Genomic DNA, 16,318 nt, shown 5'->3' on the forward strand with positions numbered 1-16,318 from the left:
TTAATGCAATAAAACCATTTTTAGCGTGCTTAGGCACTTGTTCTTCTGGGGCACACAGTGCCTGCAGGCAGCCAGGAGAAGGGCACAGGGGAAGAGGACCCTCACCACACCCAGCAGCTCAGACTGCAGCTTGCAGAGCCCTGCTGTGCCCAGTGTGGCTCCCCCACTCAGCACCTGGGGTAGGGTGAATCCTAGGTGCCATTTCCTCAGCCCTCTGGGAAAAGAGGCTCTGGAGGCATTGCTTTGGAATGCAGTGTTTCAAGAGCCCTCCACGGCCAGGCAGGATACACAGGCAGCTGCCAGGCTGCAAAGCATTTCTTTCTCATATAACTTTCCCCTTCCAGCTCTGGGCTGTGGCCAAGCAAAACCCATCATCAGTGCCTCAACATGGCAGGTGACACTGCCAACTGCTCCAGTCCCTCACCAGCTTCAGCCCCAACCAGCCCTGCCTGGGGACAGGAGGAAACCCTCTGTCTCAGGTGTGGGGGCTTTCCAGCTCCCTGACATGTGCAACTACCTCCTCCAGGAAACCATAAAACAAACGAGATTGATGAGCATTGTTCTTTACTGATATTTGTGTTTTTAAAAAAATCTGATAAAGCCACAGTACAGGCTGCTGTGAGCTATAACGAAGATATGGTGGTCTAGAAAGACAAGAGGGTGAGGCTGAGGGGAACTGGACCAAGTCACTTGACCAAGGCAGCACAGGAGACCCAGGAGGAGGCTCCTGCGTCCCCAGCCCCATTCTAGCTCACTGACCGTGCACAGTCCACAGTGACATTTCACTAGGCGGTGCAACTCGGTGAGTGTAAACAATTATGCCAACTCAGTGCTCTTGCCCAGAGTGCTCTTGTGCCAGTCCCAGTGCCACAGGGCCTTCATACCCTCTTGGTTCACTGAGTGCATCTTATTTTAATATGGTACATCTCCCTACCCCTTCCACTGCTACTCAAAACTATAGCTAAGAAAAGAAGTGGTTTGAAGGTTACACACCAAAGCAGTGTAACTGCTTTTGGCTTCAGCACACCCCACCCCATGCCATCCTCGGGCATGAGGAAGTGGTGCGGAAACCAAGCCCTGCATCCCCTCCTTACTGCCACCACCAACCTCATTGACCCACGCCTGTCCTGGACACTGCAGCACTGAACATCCTGAAACCCTTCTTGAGGCCGGTTCCCTGGGGGCAGATAATAACCTAATACTTCTAATACAATTAGCAATATGAAGCAATTAGCAATAACCTACTATTGGCCTTGGCACAAAGATGGCCCATCCGAAGACAGAGCAAGTGCCAGGGAAGGGATCTGCAGGGCTCCAGAGGCTGAACCCTGTGCAGCACAACTTGTCGGTGGCACCTCATTTTGGAAGCGTTTGCTTTCATCTCCCTTTCTTAATTTTGAAATGATTCAATTTATATGCAATTTTCTGTCAAAATTATTCCTGTCAGTGCGGTGGCACCGCAAACCTTGAGTGACAGGCCGAGCACTCCAGCTGGTCTCTCTGGATTGCCTCTCCCTACAAATAACCCTTTAAAATGCATGCCAGACAGCTGAGGAATTTGACATGAGAAACAGGCTTGGATGGCTGCTGTAGCAGGCAGACTTAAGTGTTAGGTGGCCAAACCAGTAAGGTAAATCTAGTGGGCCTTGAAACAAACATTATGATTATTTTAAAAAAATTATTTCCCCCCTCCTTCCCTTGCTTTTTAATGACATTCACCATGCAAAAATCAGATTTAAAAAGCAGACCTAAGAAGGAACTGCATTGTAAACCAGTTTTCTGAGGACTCCCCAAATCCATAGGACTGTGACTACATTGTACCTGAGCTGGGTAGTCCTAAGCCCACCAGCACAGCCCCAGATTCCATAAGTAGCATCCCTGCTACTGCATTCTGGAAAATTAGTGAATACGTGAAGAGTGGAAGTTGCTTTTCTTCTCTTCTTTTTCTTTTCTATCCCCTGACCACCTCTCCTCACATTCTCACAGACATTCCTACTCACCCACATGGAGATTTCCCTGATGTTTCCCTGACTTTAGCTGAGGCCAATCCTTCAATCAGACAGACATCACCTCTGCAGGATGAGAGACAATCCCCTCTCCAAGAAACTCCCAAGAGATGTAGGCAGCAAAGAGAGATAGAGGAGAGCAGGGAGGTGGGACTGCACCCAGCTTGCGGACAAAATGTGAGGCTCCAAAACAACCATGTCTCTCACCAGGTGCTCAGGCCAGCTGACCTACAATTTCCAGTAGCAAAGATCTCCCGAGCCTGATCCCTCTCACCTTGTACTTCGGCAGGAGGAAAAGCTGTTCTGTCTCCATTGCAAGTCACAGGACAGCAGCGGGGGGGGGGGGCTCCATTTGCTGATATCTCCTGGCAGATCCAGCTTAGCCAGGAGCAAGTACTTTGAAACAGGAGAGCTGAGACCTTTCCCTAGGGTTCTCTGAGAAGGCCAAAATCCAAGGAAATCAGTAGAGAGCAAAGAAGGCCCTGGGTTCTGTTGCACCCACAGCAGGTCCCCCAAATGACTCCACTGTAGGCACTAGAAAATCTTCTGGCATAACCCTGACTCCATTTCATAGACCCTGACTTGCCTTTCCACTTGCTTGTCCTCATAAAGAAATGCCTGCTGGAGAAAGATGAAAATAGGCTGATTTTCTTATTCTTTCCCAGCATACTTTTTTCTTTCCCTTTCTGTCCCAGTGGACCTGCCTCATTTCTCCCTTGGGAACTAAAGACAGGCAGTGGAAAGGGGACAGATTTCAAGAGCTGTCAAGAAACAGAAAGATATTCTGCCTCTCAGAAAGTAAAGCTGAAGAGTTTTTTCTTCCTTTTAGAAAAGTGTGAGGCTCTAATGGGTTTCAGGGTCTATGAATATGACTTTTCACGTCTGCCAAGATAATTATGAGCTTGAATGAATTTCTGAGACCAAAACCCTGCCCAGATAAATTATATCTATCAAGCACTGATTAAAAGCAAGCTATTCAGAAAGCCATCAAATTTATCTTCCCTTCCCACCCCACTGTCTCCTGTATCTGTTGGTAATGGGTCCCAGTGCTTTACTAAGGAACTGTAGAGGAAACTCTGGTACTTCACCCTTTCTTTGCAGGAGGTGTGAAAGAGATGGGAAATTAAGGCAATAGGCATCAAGCAGAATGAAGAGAGATTTGGGCTCAGACTGGGTCTGGCACTGGGACACAGAAGATGCCGAGAAGCAGGCAAGGTGCAAAACTGAGTTTTGCATCTGATTTCAAAGTGTGACGTGCACCCATGACCCACTTCCCAAATCAGTATCACTACAGGAGACAAGCAAGAGTCCCTAACTCAGAGAAAAGCCTGGATGTGGGTGATTTCTTTCAGTTCACTGTGTGTGGGAACGACTCATGCATCTCAGGTTTTCCTCATTGTTCACATGGAAATAAGCCCACCCAAGTCATTTATGGAATGCATTGAATTTTCATAAATATGCTGAAGAAGCTGCACACTCCAATGCAGTAATTAGAGTAAATTAATGCTGCTGGGATGCCTTTGTCACCGTTTGTCTGACTCAAGACAAAAGGCAGAGAGGTCACATCCTGAAGGGAGAGTAATCCTTTATAAGCAGTGTTTAAGATGCCAGAGAAAACAATAACATCTGTAGAGGAACCACACGTTCCCTGAGTGCACATGCTTTATACTTCCCACAAATACCTGTTGTATCCTCCTTGTTGTCATGACTCAAACACAAGCATATGGAGGAAGGGACAAAGAGTTATTAAGTCCTTCAGAGGTGATTACTCATTCCTCCAATTTAACATTTTAGATAAACACTACAAACTCTGAATTGCTTGTCAGAACACAGTATTGTTTTTACAGAACATGAGCTGAGTCAAATGAGTTAGGGTTCTCTTTTCATTTTTTAATTCCTAAGAGCTATTTTTAAAGCTCTCCCAAGTTCAGCCAGAAAAAAAATCTTACCACCCATGTTCCGTGTCCAAGACACTTGCTGAGTTATTAGAGAAGGAACTGTTTCCTAGCCTGCTCCTCCAAGAAAAGCTGACCACTCTGCATCACCAAGGGTCTCAGCCTCCATCCTCCACCAGCTTTTGGAAACAATTGAACTTCAACTCCATGTGAAACAGTCCAGCCATGTTGTGGCCTCCTAAGTCCATGGGAGAGGGTGAACCTTCCAGGTGGCACAACATGGGTGCCCCAACAGGGTTCCATCCTAATGGGTTCCATTGCTCCCAGCAGCTGCCGTAACAGCTTGAACGTCAACACTGACTTTCTATCTCTATTTCACCCCAGACACCTCTATCCTCTTCAATTGTCCTTCCCAAGGCAGGGATCCTCTCTTTTTAAGCCTTATCTTTTCTTCCTCTCTCTATGTCCTTTCTAGATACAAACCCCAGCACTCCAATGAATCTGAAACACCTTCGTTTTTGGACCATCCCCATGTAAATCAAGAGGTTCAGATCTCTGTTATTTTGTATCCCACTAATCCTGGACCACCTGCAATCTTCACTAGCAAATAAATGCGTGTGTGTCTGTGTATCCTTAGCTTGATCACTGTTTGAAAATATGGTATGTTGGATGAAGAACAATTCCATCCCACCGCATATAAAAGCTCTAGCACTGATGTCTCATTTTGAGATCTGTTGTTGAGACAGTTTCTCATTGAATATGTAAAGCAGTCCCTGTAAATTATACCACTTGCAAAATAAAAAGGACATATGGTGCTGTGTCCATTGCTTTGGAGATGCCCAGGTGTGCCCTGCCAGCAGAGATGCTGTGCTCTCCTTGGGAGGGTGATGAGTTTGACTGACATTAGGTGGCAATTGTTACACTCATAGCTCCTCACTTCTTCTTAACAAAGGCCTTGCCTAGCCATCCACTTGTGCTGATGCCTTGAGAGGCTACCTAGAACAGAGGCTAGACAGTGTTAAAGGAATAAAGTAGGTATTTATTAAAAAGGCCTTCAAAGAATACACCTTGGGCAGTACGAGAGCATGGCCGAGGCTACACCCAGGATGGACGATGGGTCACGAGTTTTCACACTTTTATCGTCTTTCATCCATTTACATATTGGGGTTAATTGTCCAATTACAGCTTCAGGTTATGAAGTCACATCCTCCCAGTTTGCTCTCCTCAATTTGCCCTTGGTTATACTTTTTGGGCCTGAAGCTGCAACTGTGTCCTTGGTTCTCAGGCTGGAAAAGTATTGTTTTGTCCAACTAAACTGTGAAGAGAATGTGCTAACACTTTATATGAAGTTCAGAGTTATATACTAATGCAGTACAGAATCTGGAAAATATTAGCGCTAAAACTTAAGGCATTAGCGGCCTTATGGAAGGTGGCCAGGAAAAGTCACTGGAAACTCTGTATCATTACAGAAAAAAATTCCTGAAGAGTTGCAAAGTTAGTGCACAAATTACTTGGGCTTAGAGGGGCTAAGAGTTAAAATTGGGGGTTCAGAGAGCTTCATGGCTGATTCCTTTGTCCTCCTGAGCAGGAGTTGTCCAAGTTCATCTTACTGTGGAAGTGCTTGGGAAGAGAAAAGAAGATGTGGTGGGGCTCTGCAGGGAGCAAATCTGGTCTAATTTACAGCTCTATTTATTTTGTCTTGCTTCAATTATAGTGCCTCTTAAATGTTTCCAGCCCTGTAAGGTTTCTTTGCTTTTCTCAGCTCGTCCCTGTCTGCTCTGGCACCTCACAGACAGGGCCAGGATGATCACAGGTTGTCCTGCACCATCCAGAGCTCCCTGCATGGCTTAAAAATGTTGGCAGCTTCCAGGAAGCCTTAAAGGGAGCACAGACAATGCCAGGTGGGAGCACAGAGCATTGCTGCCTGAGATTCACGTTAGTGGCTACTGGTGCTGCATGTCTTGCCTCCCCACCGAGTGTGACTGTGGCTCTCCAAGACCTTGCCAGAGGTCCATTCCTACCTCTGCATGAGGGCCAGATCCTGGGGGCAGAGCCTGCCCTCCTGGGATTGCTGTGTGCTAGCGTCAGGAGCCCAGGGGACATCAAGCTTAGCATCTGACTTCATTTTCCTCAGAGCACCTCAGCAAACCTCCAGCTGTAACCTGCAGGCTCACATAGAAACAAGGGGAAAATGAACACAGACTGATGCATGGAACATTTCCACACACCTCCCTCCCTACCCCCCCCCCCCCCAAAAAAAAAAAAAAAAAGAGAGAGAGAGAAAGCAAGACAGAAACAATCTGTTTCTTTTCCTGGAAGGAGTTATTGGCATATGTTTGAGTTGGGACCACAAAGACACTGTATTGTCTGTGTACATACCTTTGCACTCGGGAAAGTCCTCTCTCACTGTGATGCCAGGATGGGGGAAAGTGTATGCATTAACACATGGAACAATCAGGCAGTATTTAATCTGAGAGCTTTGAATTGTGGCTGCTGAAAATAGGGTCTGACTAACATATGGGCTCATGAATCTTTCCTGACAGCCCTGCAGTTACAGAAGCAAGAAGTGGAGCCTCCTGGTTATGAATTGATCATTAATATATTTAGGTTGACAATTAGAAGGTTTCTGATAATCAGAGGATTAGGTTCTAGAACTTTCAGACAGGAGTGGGCTGTGAACCTTTGTCACTCCCAGTAGAGCAGCATAGGAGAAGAGAGGAGAGAACTGAATGGCATGGAGAATTCACCCTGTCCATGCCCCCAGGAATGGCTTTGTATCACCTGCTAAGGTACAACAAAATAGCCCTGGAATTTCTCAATTTCTTGAAAGTTTTGAGTAGAGTGGCCAGAAAGAAAGGTCAGATTGTCAGGGTTTAGCTTGTCAGACATGTTCTCCTTCTAACGACCATGAAGACACTGAATTTCCTGTCTGAGCAGCGACCACCCAGGTTGTTGGCAGTGCCTGTTACCCTGAGCCCTCTCATCCTGTGGCGTGGCACTGGGACTTCCTTCAGCCCACAATCCCAAATTTTCTATAGGATGCTGGAAATTATTTTGTACCATGGATTGTGTGGATGCTTTTAAGTTTCCTGTTGGAATAATTGTCCTGTGGCACAATTTTCTGCACTGACATTTAAATGCAACTCTCCCTCCCACTCTAGACCTGTTGTACTGCCAGCAGAGACCTGGCATATCCAGTATGAACATCCTTCCTTCCAAGGTCACAATCAGGTGTCTAGAAATTGGGGAAGCCTGCTCACATCTGTGATGAGGATCTGCATGCATCGCCAACAGCAGCAGCTTGTCAGCCTCTCCCAGGGCCTTGAAAAATGCTTCAAGCAACCGGAGCAAAAATGATGCCACTTTCAGCTAGTCAGACTTCATTTATTTCATTATGCCATGAACTCTGATTTTTTTTGCATTACCCACAGAGACTTCTAGGATGAGCTAAGACTCACATGTGCAATGTGAATGAGACAAGCAGTAGAAATAAAAGATAAACAAGGAAGAAACCCCTCCCTGTAAAGTTATTCAGGGATTCCAGGGAGAAAGAGAAAGAAGAAAGAAAAAGCCCTCAAGCCTATTTTCCATCTCTTCTTTAGGACATTTTTACATAGCACCTGACTGTGGCAATAACACAGCTAGCAATGGCCCCTTCTTTTGTAAATAGAAGGCTCAAACAGTGGCAATAAGAAGTCTTGACTGGTGAGTTACTGTGGAAAATATTCAGATGTTGCACTCTCCCACTGTGTGTCTGTAGGTAAAGCTCCAGCAGATCTCAAAGATAATATTCTTTCATGCTATTTAAATATGCACACCACTACTTTTTTGAAGTATCTTTCATTTTCATCAGAGCAGAGCTTCCTGATAAGATCCTGCCACATGAGCCTTTATCAGTGCTCTGAAACACCACCTGCACTCCACCAGCAGCCCAAAGCGGATTGCAAGGGAAGAGCTCAGCTCTGCTGAGGGCCGTGATGAGCAGGTCAGGGCCTCTCCTCCCTGTCTGTGAGGAACAGTTACAGAACTAAATAATCCTGAAAAATACCCTCCAACCAGGGATCACCAGGGAAATGCTATAAAGTACTTCTCCTATAACAAGAACTGGGTCAATGCACTTTAGGAAGGAGGAAGTGGCTCTGTGCTGGTGGCAATGACATAATTTTTATATTGGTGACCAGCACAAATAGCTGACTGCTGGTGGAAGACTTCTCTAATTTGGATGTATATAGTGGTCTGAAAGCTTATGGGAGAGGTGGAGAGTTTGCCAGATAGACTTGCCTGGAGCCCACTCAGTTTTATCATCTCTGAAAGGGAGGTGAAGAAAAGATGACTCTTTGTTTATCGAAACCAAGAATATAATACAGGGAGAGCTGCACAAAGTGAAGGTTGGGCCACATTCTCACTTAAGGACACCATGAACTGAAAGTTGCACAGCCCCCAGGAATGAAGCTTGTGCAGGGAAAAAGGTGTGGGTACACCACCAGTACCCACAGGGCCTGTGTCAAGGTAGGGACAAGGACTGCAGGACAATCAGGGTGTCGTGTTTAAACTGGTAAAAGCTGATCTTTCTGCTTCAGTGAAGGAAATCCCAGTACAAACTCAAAAGTACCTCAGTGTGACAATAGTACATGCAGCTTCAAACTCAAAACAACATTAAAAATTCCCAAATTAAACCCCCAAACAAACCAATCCATCCCCCCTCTGTCCCCCCAGAATTATAGAATGGAATAACAAAAAGCTGAAGACCTGAAATTAGTAGACCACACAGTCATCCCTATAATTTGCTCCACTTACCACTTCCTTGCAAGCTGTATTTACTCAATACCAATAATGCTGTGAATAGAAATTAGCATGCCTTCATGTCGATAAAAGGCAGGCACGTGGAGCTTTCAGAGACACTTTATCAGTGTGCACAGGAGAAAAGCAAAGCAACCTTACAGGGCTGGAAACATTTAAGAGGCACTATAATTGAAGCAAGACAAAATAAATAGAGCTGTAAATTAGACCAGATTTGTCACAAGTCAATCAGTAAATGCAGAGATTTCTCTTTCAAGTCTATTACATCTCAATGAAAACAATTGAAACACATTCAGATACCAAACACAGTAACAGACATGCTAGTCAAGAAACAAAAGCATGCAAATACAGCGTTTTTCAAGAATAAATATGCATCACCAGCAAATCAGTTGGCACAGAACTGTGGCTGGTTCATGGTAGTAACAGATTTTACATCTTTTAACTACAGATGATGCCAAGGGGTCCAATCCTACTCCAGGAATTGCTCACGTCTCCCAGACTTTTCAGCACAGAGATTAGAACTGGGTTTGCCAAGTACTGGTATTGGTTTAGGAAAGACAGCAATTATCTGCTGAGCTCAGGGATAGAGTAGATGCACTGCTCTGCCCCTAGCAAGCCCACTACACAGTCTGTGTGAAGTGATATGAGAAAACAAACACAGGGACTTCACTTCAAGCTCTTTCTAAACAGGAGACCCCATTTCTTTATGCTCAGCTCCACAAAGTAAAATAAGAAGCATATCCATAGTCCAGCAAAGTACACCTTGGTCAACTATAAAGGCAAAGTGAAGAACTGGCTAAGCACGTCCAGTGTTCTCAAGTGTTTGTGCCATCCTTTTTGTTTGGCACCATTCCTTGCACGGGAAGGCAGCACAATTGCCTGGCCTTAGGAACAACCTTATGAAGAGCTAATGTTGCCATCGTGTGGTAACCTTCAGAAATAAACGGCACTCCTGTAGTTCTTCGTGTCCCTCGTAGCTTTATAAAAAGGAAGAACCAGCCCTGAGGGCTGGACAATGCCCGTGGACTGAAAGGAAGGTGGCTTGCCCACAGTACAGGTTTCAGAGAGGTTTCATGAGTTGCTGAAAGGAGCATCAGATGCTGCTCACATGGAACACCCAGTCAGAAATGCACAGTGCAAGTACCAAAACCTGATATATCCTGTTATTGCACTTTCCCCCTTTTGGCCAAATTGTAAAAAACAGTAGTTTGACAGAAATACTGCTTGTTAGGTGTGGTGTTACAGAGCCCAGCTTTCTTTTAAAGCACAGAACACTCTCTCTCCCCAGCAGTGCCTAAATCTTTAATGCCCCACTCTCAAGGAGCAGTGCTAGGGCAGACACAACTCTCTACATGTGTTTTATACTGCTACCAGGTCACTCTCCAGAACAATCCCAGCTCCCAAGGATTACTGTACACCTTATATCACAGAAGAGTTTCAGCTGCCTCAGCAGCTGCCAAGTGGTAGGAATGAAAACACTGGATAAACTGCAGTCATAGGCAAAGATGTTCTGGGGAAGACAGTACCTTTAAAAATGAGTAAATGCTGCATAAAAAGCATTTCTGAGCTCCTTATGATTGAAGGGGCATCTATTTTCTGTACAGGCACTTTTACCATTTTTTCCCATCAGTCTTATATAACCAAGCTTAACAGTAGTACATAAAAAAATCAAGAACCCTAAGGGACAAATCTTTCACCTTAAAGGACCTCCAGGTTGATAGAAGTTACTTTCAAGTTAAGAGTTTCAGAGTAGGTGGATTTAATCACTTCAAAATCCAATTTAAAATCAATGTCTCCAGATACTTGAACATGGCTTTTAGTCCCAATTTGCATAATTTCTGATTTTTTTTCCCTTAGCAGTTATATCCCTTCCTATCAACCATGTGCTTGAGCTCTGTATTTCCAAGGGTATATAAGTAGCTCAAGACAACACTGTACACTTCTAAGTGTTTGGGTGTGCTTAATGCTGGCTGAAATAATGCAGCACTAACTGTGTAAATTGCTAAAGCACACATTTTTAGCAACATATGCTTATCAGTGTATTTGACAACATATACTTGAGTATGTATATGACAATATATAGGTCTCACAACCTTCATTCTTTAAAATATATACAATCTCCTCCAATTTATATTTGACTGAAAAAGTAATTTGCTTTTAAATTACCAGATACCTCAGACTTAAAAGATTTCTCCAATCAATGTGAAGAAAATGTATCTCCTGCCAAGACACTACAGGAGGAAACAAAGGAAATTACATGGATGCTGACGCTGAGATTTGTAAACATTATTTTATAATGCAAAGTCTAAATTGAGCAGTTCAGTGTTTCAGATGAACTTATTTTTAGGTCATGCTCCCTTTTACTTGATGGTTGTGATGAAATAGTGGAAATTATATGCTTCATAGTTTAATGAATTGGAGTTAATCTCGGGTCTTGACCCAAACTCTTACCCTTCAACATTCCAAAAAGCAAGCATATTGAAATACATGCTGACAATTTTCATCTTGTTAGTACATCACAAATTGCTCTAACTGTTCTTACAGGGCAACTATGGTGTTTGACATCTGAAGCATCCAAGTATTCCAGGTCACTACTTAAAAAATCGGGGGAAGTTTTTTAGAAAATAATTTAGTGTTTGAACAGCAATTTGTCGAGTCTTTCAAACACTGATATTCTTGTATTCTAACAAGAACACATCTTTTAGCATATGCCTGAATTTATACAGACCTGTTAGTGTGATTATTTTTATGTATTTTGCACTCAAGACTGTTCAATATTGTACATTCCCAACCAATTCCAACAGCAAACTGCTTTTAAATCTCAGGATCTGACCTACTTCAAATAACTGGAAATGCAATTATTTCAACTAGCATTGGGTACAGAGTACTGGGCACAGCATGGCAAAAGCATTTCTGCATGTTCTTGGGGAATACTAGAATCCAACACTTAAGATGTTAAAAATGAGACAGACAACCACTCTTGGTCAGAAATAAAAACAAACGTATGATTAAAATTTAAATCAAATGTTTGTAATTTTAAAATTAGAACAAGGACACAGAGTTATACATAATGAGAAGTTCATTTTATTTCTGTGCCTTCTGTGCCTTGGGTGCTGGTGCCTTCTCTGGCTTCTTAGCCTTGGGTGCCTTCTCTGGCTTTTTGCCCTTTGGTGCCTTCTCTGGCTTCCCTGCCTTCTTGCCTTTTTTAGAAGCCATCCTCTGGAGCTTCTTCATTTCATGCTTGATGATTCTGTTTCTCTGTTAAAAAAAAAAAAAAAAAAAAAAAAAGAAAATGTTTATACTTTATCATAATGAAAAGAGCAAGAGTTCAAATATTGTGCCTTAATTAAAATTCTAAGCTTTCAGATTCTGCCTCTTTTCATTATCACCCTTTACCATGCATTATATTTGAAATGTCAAATTCCACTTAAAACTGTTCCAATCTACCAAGTGGACATTATCATTCTGGCTGGTAGCTCAGGCATCTCAATATTTCATGTGTAATGATTTTCATTAGAGGGTGAAATACTAACAGCAACCCATCCAGAATATTTGATTTTATCAGCAGGCAATTCCTTCCCCAGCTGTAACTTGGGAAGACTGACACATGGATTATACATGTTCAAGTCTGACCAACTACAGAAGAGAAAGTAGTGACATACAAAAAAGCATGGAAAATTCAAGGCATTTCATACCCATAACCCAAGCCAGCTGTGAAAGCAAGCTACGAACACCGGATGTGACTCTGAAGTGAAAGCTACAAGCATTAACCCCATGAAGAAGCAGCACTCAAAACACTTACCATTTTCTTCGCTTTCATCACCTTGTAGCGGTCAAAGTCAGTCATTTTGGCTTTCTGTGTGAAAAGAATCAGTCATGAAACTCTGATATATACAAGTAGTAAAATTCAGCATTCCAAAGCATTCCTAAAGTAACTGATCATCTCCAAAAGAGGTTTAGCTGCACTTCTGGAACTAGCTCACAGTTTAAGGCCTTTGCACCATCCCAGGATGTAGTAAAAAGAGGATGTTATAGAAATAACTGAACAAAACCACATGCACTGTTAAAATACAAGAAGTTTAAACTGATAAGTTAAAAACCTATGCCTTGTCTATCTTTAATCCTAACTTGCTATTGAAAATGTGCAGCCTTTAGACTGTACCTAATTTTACAAGCAGAAGCAGTACATATACTCCTCATCCAGTTACCTTTTCTCGAGCCTCAATCTTCTTTGCCCATCTTGTCGCTGACCATTTTTCATTTATATTTTCCTTCTCCCAGGCAAGTCGCACACACTTCTGACGAGCGCTGCATTGGAACAGTCACAAAATAATATTCACAGTCTTTACTAAAAAAAGGTTCTCCCTGATGCTGGCCTCCCAAATTTCATTCAAGGAAAGATTACTCTACATTACTTTAGACACCTTACTTCAAGTCAATGTTACATGCATCTCTGTGGCCTAATTAATGTTGAGTAAGTGCTGTGCTAGAACTGACAGAATCACAGAATGGGTCAGGTTGGAAGGAACCATGGAAGGTCATCAAATCCAATGTCCCTGCTCAAGCAGAGCCATCCCAGAGCACATGGCACAGGATTGTGTCCAGGGGGTTCTTGAGTGTCTCCAGTAAGGGAGACTCCACCACCTTTCTAGGCAACCTGTTCGAGTGCTCAGTCACCTGAGCTCCAGGAGATCCACATCTCTCTTTGTCCTGAGGAGCCCAGAACTGGACACATCATTCCAGGTGTGGCCTCACTGGAGCAGGATCACCTCCCTCACCCTGCTGGCTGCACTCTTCCTAATGCCCCCAGGATACCGCTGACTCTCTTGGTCACAAAGGCACTGCTGGCTCAGGGACAGCTTGTTGTCCACCAGGACCCTCAGGTCCTTCTCTGCAGAGCTCCTTTCCAACAGCAAGTTGGCCTCAAGCCTGTACAGGTGCCCAGGATTATTGTCCCCCAGGTGCAGGACCCTGCACCTGCCCTTGCTGAACTTCCAAATGCTCATCTCTCCAACCTGTTGAGATCCTTCTGAATGGCAGCACAGCACTCTGGGATATCAACCACTCCTCCCAGCTTTGTGTCATCAATGAACTCGCTGAGGAGGCATCTGCCCCTTCATCCAAGTCACTGATGAGTAAGTTAAACAATACTGGGCCCAGTATTGAACCTTGGGGGACACCATAGGTGACAGGCCACCAACCAGACCCCATGCTATTGATCATAGACCTCCAGGATCTGCTCCCAGTCCACCTCACTGTTAAAATGAGCAGCTGTTCCTAGCACTGCTATGGGATCAGAATCACTGTCCTTTTCTGATTCTGAATGACAGAAATTCACACATTAACCAAGCTAAAAGAACAGAATGAGTTCAGCCCCCTGCAGTTCCAGAGTAGTTCTGCAGGCAGGGAGCTTATCTAATGCCTGAAGGTGACTTAAGCAGTAGCAAAAGCAAAACTGCAGCAGCATTTGCATTGCTTTTCCCCACACCATCTACCACAGAACTACCTGTGAGATGCCTCGACTGCTGTGAGACTTCTTTTGCTCCTGAACAGCAGCTATAAGCCAACAATGGCAATGAAAACCTAAATATATTCAACTACAATATCACAGCGTGCCAAATTTTTGCTGTTTGAACCTTCTAGACTTAGCAAGGATCAGCCATCAAGTGACAGCATGGGTTTTTTTTGTTTTTTTTTTTTTTTTTTACACAGGTCAAGAAAGATGCCAGCTCACCTGTGTGGGAACTTCAGGACAAAGTCAGTCAGCTGCATGCACTTGAAGGGCATGGCCTGCCTCCTGACACCACTGCAGGGGCCATCCACCAGTGCCTGAAAAAGGGAAACAAATGTGTGGGGTTTGCAGCAGTTTTCCCACTGCATTTGATTTAGACAGCTTCTTCCTAATAATGTAGGAACAGGATCTTGACAACACTGATCCAAAACTGAAACACGTATTATGCAGACAGAATTGGAGATTGTTAAATCCTGCCTGTACAACCCAAGCTTTACAGAACGAATTTTGAAGGCCTGCCTTTGAAAAAAAAAAAAAACAAACTGAATTATTAAAAAAAAAGTAGACAAAACTAGGATGTGCACAGGAAGAGTCCCCTGGCCCAAATATTCACTTTACACATACGTTAATGCCATTTCATTAGTAAGTGTTAGACTCCAACTGACATCCCCTGTCCACTTCTACAGCAAGGAAACACAGCAGGGAGGGGGATGTATCACTTGCTGGTGGGAAAAAGTGTGCTCCTAAAGATTTCAAATACAACAGGTGTTAAATCCTTTCTTTCTATGAATTACTTATTTGAAAACAGAATTTCTACTGAAGTCAATACACACAGCCCGAGCATACAAGCTTCCGTTAAGGCAGAAAGGAGGAAATACAGGGGCAGCACTCACAACTTACCCTATTTTGGTCAATAACATCCACGATGGCCACCAGTTTGCCAGCATGTGGCCCGAAGGAGATGAAGGCAACTCTGCCGATCTCCACGAAGCGCTTGAACACCTGGGAGGGTTGGAATGGATAGAGTTAGATGAGAACATACCCAAGGCCATCTTTAGATTTAAGGCTCTGAGAGCCTTTAAAAGAGCTCCCCTTAAAAATCACAGGATGGTTAGTGTTGGACAGAGACCTTAAAGATCATCTAGTCCCAACCCAGTCCCTGGCGTGGGCAGGGACATCTTCCACTTCACCAGGTTGCTCAGAGTCCATCCAAACAGGTATTTAAAACTTCCAGGGATGGGGCATCCACAATTTCTCTGGACAACCTGTTCCAGTACTTCAACACCCTCACAGTAAAGAATTTTTTCCTACTATCTAATCTAAACCCACTCTCTTTCGGTTTGAAGCCATTTCCCCCCCCGGCCCCATCACCACATGCTCCTATAAACAGTCCTATACCCCATCCTTCCTCTAAGTTCCCTTCAGCTCCTCGAAAGCTTCCGAACTGCACGAAACCCCAACGCTTGAGCAAAGGGGCCACGGTCCCGCCGCGCTCCGAGCCCGGCCCTGCCCGAGCCTGCACAACACGCGGAGCGCGGCCCGGGCCTAGCGCGGATGAGGCGGGCGCGGGCTCCCCGCCGCCGCCGCAGGTTCCGGCGCAGGGAGGAGCGGGCGGGAGCGCCGGGGCGGCAGGCGGGATGCGGCGGGAGCGCGGCGGGAGCACGGCGGGGCGGCGGAGCGGGGCACGGCCGCACGTACCATGATGGCGGCGGCAGCAGAGAGGGCGGGGCGGCCCCGCCGGCGCCCGGAAGCCGCCTCGGCGCCGCCGCTGCGCGTGCGCGGGGCGGGGCGGCCGCGGGGACGCGCCCCGTAGCCGTGGCTGCGCCGCGCGCGTGCGCTGTGGCGCCCCGGCGGCCGTCCTTGCCTGTCCCTGTCCCTGTCCCTGTCCCTGTCCCTGTGCCTGTGCCTGTCCCTGTCCCTGTGCCTGTCCCTGTGCCTGTGCCTGTGCCTGTGCCTGTGCCTGTCCCTGTCCCTGTCCCTGTGCCGTCCGTCGGGCTGCACGGCGCAGGAGGTCCTCTCCAGAAGAATCAGTTCTTCTCTAGCCGCCTGCAGGTCCCGCCCTCCTCCATAGGCACTGCATTAAACTGTCTCTCTCTGGCGTCCTC

The 16,318-nt window shown here is 45.2% G+C and overlaps 1 protein-coding gene across 2 annotated transcripts; it reads right to left on the reverse strand.

The window, feature by feature from the left end:
* Nucleotides 1-11,709: 11,709 nt before the first annotated feature.
* On the reverse strand, nt 11,710-15,988 carry RPL14 (ribosomal protein L14). Of its 2 annotated transcripts, none has more exons than XM_053956622.1 (6): nt 15,912-15,988; nt 15,114-15,215; nt 14,436-14,530; nt 12,910-13,009; nt 12,504-12,557; nt 11,710-11,959 (listed from the first exon to the last, which is right to left on the reverse strand). In XM_053956622.1, exons 1-6 carry the CDS (start codon nt 15,912-15,914, stop codon nt 11,786-11,788), a joined length of 528 nt encoding a protein of 175 aa, XP_053812597.1. In that variant the 5' UTR covers nt 15,915-15,988; the 3' UTR covers nt 11,710-11,785. The 2 variants fall into 2 exon arrangements, with proteins under 2 accessions (XP_053812597.1, XP_053812588.1); XM_053956613.1 differs by lacking the exon at nt 15,912-15,988 and adding an exon at nt 15,343-15,369.
* Between the last annotated feature and the right edge of the window lie 330 nt (nt 15,989-16,318).

Source organism: Vidua chalybeata, chromosome 1, assembly GCF_026979565.1.
Source record: "Vidua chalybeata isolate OUT-0048 chromosome 1, bVidCha1 merged haplotype, whole genome shotgun sequence".
Taxonomy (NCBI): Eukaryota; Metazoa; Chordata; class Aves; order Passeriformes; family Viduidae; genus Vidua; species Vidua chalybeata.

Coding starts and splice junctions, on each gene's coding strand:
- RPL14 (XM_053956613.1), bottom strand. Junction 13,010..14,435: donor GTCCTGAAGTTCCCACACAG/GTGAGCTGGCAT, acceptor GTTCCAATGCAG/CGCTCGTCAGAAGTGTGTGC. Junction 11,960..12,503: donor TGATGAAAGCGAAGAAAATG/GTAAGTGTTTTG, acceptor TTTTTTTAACAG/AGAAACAGAATCATCAAGCA.